Source organism: Loa loa (assembly GCF_000183805.2).
Source record: "Loa loa unplaced genomic scaffold supercont3.486, whole genome shotgun sequence".
Taxonomy (NCBI): Eukaryota; Metazoa; Nematoda; class Chromadorea; order Rhabditida; family Onchocercidae; genus Loa; species Loa loa.
Genome location: NW_018108666.1, coordinates 23643 through 30517, shown reverse-complemented (window position 1 = coordinate 30517; position 6875 = coordinate 23643). Strand labels below are relative to the sequence as shown.

At 29.0% G+C, this 6875-nt stretch overlaps 3 protein-coding genes across 3 annotated transcripts in view; 1 reads left to right on the top strand and 2 right to left on the bottom strand.

Annotated features, from left to right (window-relative positions):
• LOAG_18745 (hypothetical protein) overlaps positions 1-418 on the top strand; it is a gene marked incomplete at both ends in the record, with an annotated part of 2590 nt that extends 2172 nt beyond the window's left edge. Inside the window, 2 exons of the mRNA XM_020451407.1 lie at positions 125-295; positions 380-418. Of these exons, the coding sequence (XP_020304812.1) occupies positions 125-295; positions 380-418 (210 nt within the window). The remainder of the gene's footprint in view (positions 1-124; positions 296-379) is intronic.
• Positions 419-1266: 848 nt separating this feature from the next.
• Positions 1267-3385, bottom strand: LOAG_10629 (hypothetical protein; the record flags this gene model as incomplete). Its single annotated transcript, XM_003146153.1, has 5 exons — positions 1267-1318; positions 1814-1915; positions 2320-2405; positions 2668-2737; positions 3111-3385. 5 exons carry the CDS (start codon positions 3383-3385, stop codon positions 1267-1269), a joined length of 585 nt encoding a protein of 194 aa, XP_003146201.1.
• Positions 3386-4610: 1225 nt separating this feature from the next.
• LOAG_10628 (hypothetical protein) lies at positions 4611-6271 on the bottom strand. The gene is made up of 4 exons (XM_020448201.1): positions 6177-6271; positions 5768-5911; positions 5183-5319; positions 4611-4881 (listed from the first exon to the last, which is right to left on the bottom strand). The coding sequence occupies exons 1-3, from the start codon at positions 6201-6203 to the stop codon at positions 5200-5202; spliced, it is 291 nt and encodes a 96-aa protein (XP_020301633.1). The 5' UTR covers positions 6204-6271; the 3' UTR covers positions 4611-4881; positions 5183-5199.
• Between the last annotated feature and the right edge of the window lie 604 nt (positions 6272-6875).

Here is a 6875-nt window from a genome sequence, read left to right as displayed (position 1 = left end):
TTTTAGGTGTTATTTAAAATGGAAAGTATAAGTGGAGAGTTTCATTATTATTATCCTAGAATTTTTTTTCTTGAAATTTTCTAGTTCATTTTTTTTTATTTCCTTTTTTTTTTTTTTTTTTAAGGAAAATGACAGTGAAATGATACGTGAAGCATTTCGGGTATTTGATCGAGATGGTAATGGATATGTTACAGCTGAAGAATTTCGATATTTTATGACTCATATGGGTGAACAATTCAGTGACCAAGAAGTAGATGAAATTATGGCTGAAGTTGATATTGATGGTGATGGACAGGTTAGATTTGCATTGAAATATTAATAAGAGAAAGATATATTGTACAGACTAATATGAATCAATGTATATAGCAAAAATTTTCAGATTAATTATGAGGAATTCGTGAAAATGATGACAGCCTAGTTTCCAACTAATACAATTCGGTCTTTTATCAACGTTATGCAAATTTGGATGGAAAAAACAATCAATCAGCTCTTAGTAATAATTTAAAAAATTTGTAAAAAAAAAAAACGATTTAATTAGTAATAAAATGCCTCTGGTTACATATAATTATTTAATATCATTTATACATATCGAAGTCATCGTTTAATTTCTATTTTTAAAATATGAAATCTATGTTTAGTTTAATCTTCAAATGATTGTTTGTTAAAGATACATGTGTTAAAAAAAAGTAAATGATTGAATCAATGATTTATAACAGTGAAACAACGACCGACGATGTTAAATATTTAACAATTTTAAAATATTGATCAAGTGATAAGATTATTTGTTTGTTCTAATCATAGAAGAATGATGCACAGCACAGTTCCTGACATAATGTTAGTTTCAAAAAATAAAAATAAAATAAAAAAAGAAAAAAGGAGAAAATGTTGAAAGTGCTGTATTGATAATTCATGATTTCTTTTTTTTTTTACAAGAGTTCAGAAAAATCTATCCAACTACTAAAAAGAGTGAAATAAGCAGAGTAAAGTTAAACTTTCTGAATGATGATTTGTGAGTTTCCTCCATTTCGTAACTTATGATAATTTTCCTGAAATATCATCGTAAAAATGACTAAAATTTTTCGGACGGGTTGTAAAATCATGATTTCGGATAATGCCTTAAATATAAGTGTTTCAAGTAGTACCTTTAAGACGAATTCAGTTAACTACCTAAAGCAAGCTTAAAACATTTCGTAGCATAATGCAACAGAAAAGAAATAAAAGGCAACAAGTAATCCCACAGTTGAAATCAGAGATCACTTATTTGGCCTAAAGTAAAGCACCAACAATTACATTTTCATTTTCATATCCCAATGAAGGACTAAAAAAAAAAAGACAAACTTGACCCTAATTCAATGCGAGAAAAAAGAATTACAAAGCTCAAAAATCCTAATCTTTTAAAACCATTACTGTAAGATTTTAACACTAATATATTTCTAATACAATATACCTAAAACAATAATAAACGTTGATAAGAATCGGGTAGAAAACCTTATTGTCCAGTAATAATTTATTAAATCCTTGATTATCATTATCTTATCATCATTTTCGACAGTAACATAACATCGAAATGACCTTTTATAGACACTAAAACTTATTACTAATAATACCATTATGATAAGAACATACTCTATGATGAACAAGTATACAGGATCGACAACCGACTTGATTTTATAAAAAAAAAAAGAGAAAAAACAGGAAGGTATTAAAATAAATGTGGAAGAGTTAATTAAATTGCTATATTTAATATGACATAAGTGAGATAATGATCTCGAAAAGAAAAAATATATATAAACATACCCACAAACTGAAATACAACGTCGCCACAAGAGTTGTGAAATATGCTAACGTAACATGTCTTCGCTGCTCCGAGAACATATGCTTTAAATAGCTCATTGGTCCCCATAAAAAAGCAAAACTGAAAATATATCAAAAATTTAAACCAAATTTGATACATTTATCCAAAAAAAAAAAAACAGATGGGAATCTCTCATTATTTGTTTGAAAAGTTTTATCTTTTCCATTCTCATATTATAAAGCAATATTTTGGAGATGTGCAAAAATGACTTAAATTTTCTCCCATCTGCAACAAATTAATGCAAAGATGAACAATTTATTCATACATATCAACTAGATCAAGCGGATAGGCTGCATGATTCACTCAGTATTTTCCAACACTAATAATATAACTGTATATTATCATTGTATTACTCTATTTATCTCAAAATATCTGACCATAATATATAACTAAATTGGTCTGACTAAAAAAAAATGAATGTCTGAAAGAAAAATGAAAAACAGAAAATTAGTAACTTAACAAACCTTAAAATTAACATAATCGAACCAAGCGTATTTAAAGCTGCAAATTTCCGGGCTTGTATAACTATAGTAGGAAGCAAGATAACAGCCTAGAAATGCTTTTCATTATTTAAAAGAAAAAAGACATGCTTAATCAGTCATTTTTCATTCTCCATGAACGCAACATATTATCAAATGTTAAAAGTATTTTGAAATTCAGAATTCAACAAATATATATAAGAGAAAAATATACAATAGAATGTCTCATATCATAGTGAATTATAACAGAATGTCATTATGTATACCAGATAATACTTAATCATTTTATCTTTGCAAATCTATCAGAAACCGGAAAATGATCATTTTACTTACAATTCCGAAGCAAACAAAAGCTGCTCCTATTGACATGAAAAATGCGACAATCCTCTGTATCTTCGACATCCTATAATAATGACATTTTACTTTTGAAACAGTTTCTCAACAATCTTATTCACATCATTTAGGTTTCACGGCAAGTGGTCTCAAGCCACAAAAAGTCTTTAATGAAGGCTGTAAAAGAGGCTATAAGTATCTCATTACTACTGGTAAATCAGTTCAAGCATAAATGATACAACGTATGAAAGATAATTTGACAATTATGAATTTATAAAGTTATGAATTTGAATCCCTAAGATTGGTAATACATTGAATTTTAAGGTAAAATTAAAATTAAATGGACGAACAGAAAGCTACTAAGATTTCAAAGCTATTAAAGCTACCAAAATTCTAAAATTGCTGAAAGAAAAAACAAAACAAAAAATGAAAGTAAAAAAAACCCAAAAACGGATCCATCGTTGGAAATGGAATTGAACCATCCACCATTTCTACGATTTCGTGTTTGCGGCAGTTGCCCACTTGTTCCAGCAGATTCTGTCAATACTTCTTGGTCCGAATCATCACCTGATAACCGTATCAGTGAGAACCCATTCAAACCGGATGTAAGCTTAGATCGTATGGCTTTAATTGATGAAAATGATCCTGACGTCGCAGTATTGCCAAAAAATGAATTCTTAGCTTTTTGCTGGTTGACAAACTTTTGAAGATCTGACATAACACTGCAGAAAAAAAAACACATATTTTTAACTTATTCACTCAATAAAATATAGCATTAAATGGATGATAAAAGGATTTTAGCTTTGCATATAGGTCGCTATGTTAATGATGCTCTTCCATTTTATGCTATATAAAAGAAAATCAGGATAAGTTATGCGAAAAATTAAGAATGATGAGAAATTTTTTTAATTAATCAGAAGATCTAATCGATAAAAGGAAGCCAATTCTGAAAGCTTCAAATCAGCTGAAACAAATGATGTCTACTTTTTAAAGTTAATAAACTCTTAAAGTCTGAAATTTCACCATACTATTCATAGAGATAAACCATTTATCTCAGTGTTCCTTAATTTCCCTTCCTCCAATATACATTGTATTATATTGTACATATATATGTATACATATATATGTATATATATATATGCATATATACATATATATGTACACATGTATATATATGTATATATAAAAAGGAAAACTAATCGAACCGATTTGTCGCTGAAAACAGAAAAAGCCATATACGGATAATACACACACACACAAATTAAGAGCATATTTATTAAATGTAAAGAACTGGAATAAAATCTGAAATGCATGTAAATTTAAAAATGGCAAAGACATGAAACCAAAATCTAGAATCCTTTTTCCCTTTTTCTTTTTGCACAATTATGTCAACTAACAAAAAAATACAACTTTAGCACTTATCTTTCCTTTATTCCTTTGAAAGTTACTTTATTGTTCCTTTTTTAGACAGTGCTGTTATTCGACAATGGTAACATCATTAACTGCAGTATCTAATTATAACAACAATGTCGTTGTATTATCATCAAGAACATCTTCTACTGAACAACCGAATATTGAACAACCGAAAACCTTAACCATAACTTATTTCTTACTGATTTAGTTATTCTAAAATCTGATACTTTTATTGATACCATATACTATGGTCTTCCACTTTTGTAGTTTAAAGTTAGCACATTATTTATTCCAAAGAGGTTACTGCCTCTCTCCTCCCGCTTTTAGTTTAAATTATGAAAGTTCATTGTATGTAAAGTTGTCTCGACAGTTAACTATTCTAAAATTATTTTACATTATATGGCACACAAAGAGCATGGTTCCGCTTTATATCTAATACACATTCGGTGTGATTCTTTAAACAACTTGAAATGTAAAAGATAAAAAGATTGCGAAACCTAAATTAGAAACAAAACGGAAAAGAAAGGATAGTAATCCTGTATTGAACAAGATTTCCGAACCCAACGAATGTTAGACGTATCACATCACTTTTCTTATCGATTATTTTCATCAACAACAATTTTCTTTGTAATGATTATCATCTAACTTCCACATACTCCAATTTCCTTCCCTCCAACATAATCTTCATTTCACAGTTCGTATTTCTTCCAGACAATTCATTATAATACGGCGCAGTGCAAGTTCAATTCGTAACAGCGCTAGCATGTGGCACCTGTATATCCTCCTCCATGACCTTCCGCTCTATAACATTTTTAAAAACCAGGCAAGAACATACAAAAGATGAGAATCATTATTCAGTTAAGAAAGCCACATGATGGCACATAGCTATATCTATGAAAAACTATGAATGTGGCCTTTGATATTTTTTGATACCAAATTAATCTATTTAACAAAATGTGAACACAAAAGAATATTGGCCATCTTCGCTTACAAGGATCTAAATACGACGGTTTAGTTTATGTTAATTAAATTAAAAAACTGAAAGCTTCGAATAAGTAACAGTAAAAGTTCGAATAAAATAAGTAACGAATAAGTAACTAACATTCAATACATCCTAATTCAAAATTGGTGATCATCTTCGCTTAGAAGGATCCAAATACGACGGCTTGGTTTATGGTGTAAAGGCATCACCAACGAAACACTCGACATGTTATTGCAGTTAATGCTCATTTTGTCGTCCTGCAAAGAATTCCTTAACCTATATAAAACTTAGAAAAAAGCATAAACACATTTTTTACCATAATCAGTGCTTCAAGGTATCAATATTACTTGTAAAACAATTCCTTGATCTATCACATTGTGGTATATGTAACGTGTATCCATCAACAGATTCAGGAAAATATCGGTAAAAAAAAAAAGAATTCAATACAATGCTACATTCCAATCTATTCTTTAGTGTTCAAAACAATCACAATTCAGTCTAAAATTTAGCATAATGTAATGTTAGGTCACACTTGGAATACGGATGAAAAGAAAAAAAATGTTCTCAGGTAGAAAGAGTTGGCGAAGAAGTGGTTAAGGAGAAAAAAAACCGTCGTTGACGCTGAAAATGTCTTGTCAGCTCAAACAATTTCCTAAATATATGTTAAAATGTGTTCGTAAAATAGTTAAAAAGAAAAAACTCCACTAATTTTTGAAGCATTAGGATAACTGTTAAGAAGTCCATCATTTCTTTCGCTGCGTTCTGTTCCGAAAGAAAAGCAATTAAAGACACTTCCTCTTTATCATCAAGCTGTTCGGAGAACTGTTCAACCAACGAAGAAGCGGCATTCTTGAATGGACAGCAAAATAAAATTTAAAAATGAAAAGGTTCTGAAGGAAAAAAAAACAACGAAGTCATATAGAACAGCATATATGCATGCTTCTTCCTCATCTATTTTTTTCTGGTATTTAAACAAATAGCAGCTAATATAAGCAAATTTTTTTCATAGTAATAAAAGAGCATGCTAAAAAAATGAAATCCTTATCATATATTCCTTCAAAATATCAAAGTTATTTTTAAAAAATATAAAAATAAAATTAAAAATAAAACAAACGTTTTTTTTTTCTGAGATAATAGACATATCCTCTCACTTATGCACAGCATTGTATCCGATATATTTTGTATTGTTCCAATATATCATATCTAAAAAATTACAAATTATACTTCAACTCATTTATGAAAAAAAGAGCTCGAACAATCCGTCAAATAAACAAGTTATGGATAAAATATTCCGATATTATTTTCGGTCGCAAGCCTCCATGAAATGCTATCGAGATTTCCCGAATATCGGTTTCATTGTGTCATTTGATAACGTAACCACAATGAAATATGACCAAGTATGAATTCAGCTGAAAGTCATTCGTCACATCTTTTATTATTTACTCCTTTTACCAGCAATATGTTCATAATTTTTTTGTTAGAAATTTTTAACTTGTATAAAATAACATTTTAATAGTTGGATAGCCCTATTTAAAATGACCAATTCAGGTGACCTGAAATTAAACAATTTTAATTTCTTCTTCAACTATCTAACGATATATTACTATTTCCTCCTCTTTAGCAGGTTAATACTATTTCGTATAATTCTCTCAATCATTACCACTTTTCTCAATCCCAACATTATACATCCAATTCTCACATTCTCAATTTTTGCTACTATTAAATATCTCGAATTCTTACACTATACATTAATGCTATTATCCAAAATCTTGTCAACCCCTCGTTTCTCTCATATTATCACGATATTACTGTT

What these genes read in the sequence shown, in the direction of transcription:
- LOAG_10628 (XM_020448201.1), bottom strand. Translation starts at nt 6,203, where the DNA reads ATGTCTATTATCTCAGAAAAAAAAAAC. An exon ending in TTATCTCAGAAAAAAAAAAC is followed by an intron (nt 5,912 to 6,176) that starts GTTTGTTTTATT and finishes TGTCCATTCAAG; the next exon opens with AATGCCGCTTCTTCGTTGGT. An exon ending in TCCTAATGCTTCAAAAATTA is followed by an intron (nt 5,320 to 5,767) that starts GTGGAGTTTTTT and finishes AATTCTTTGCAG; the next exon opens with GACGACAAAATGAGCATTAA.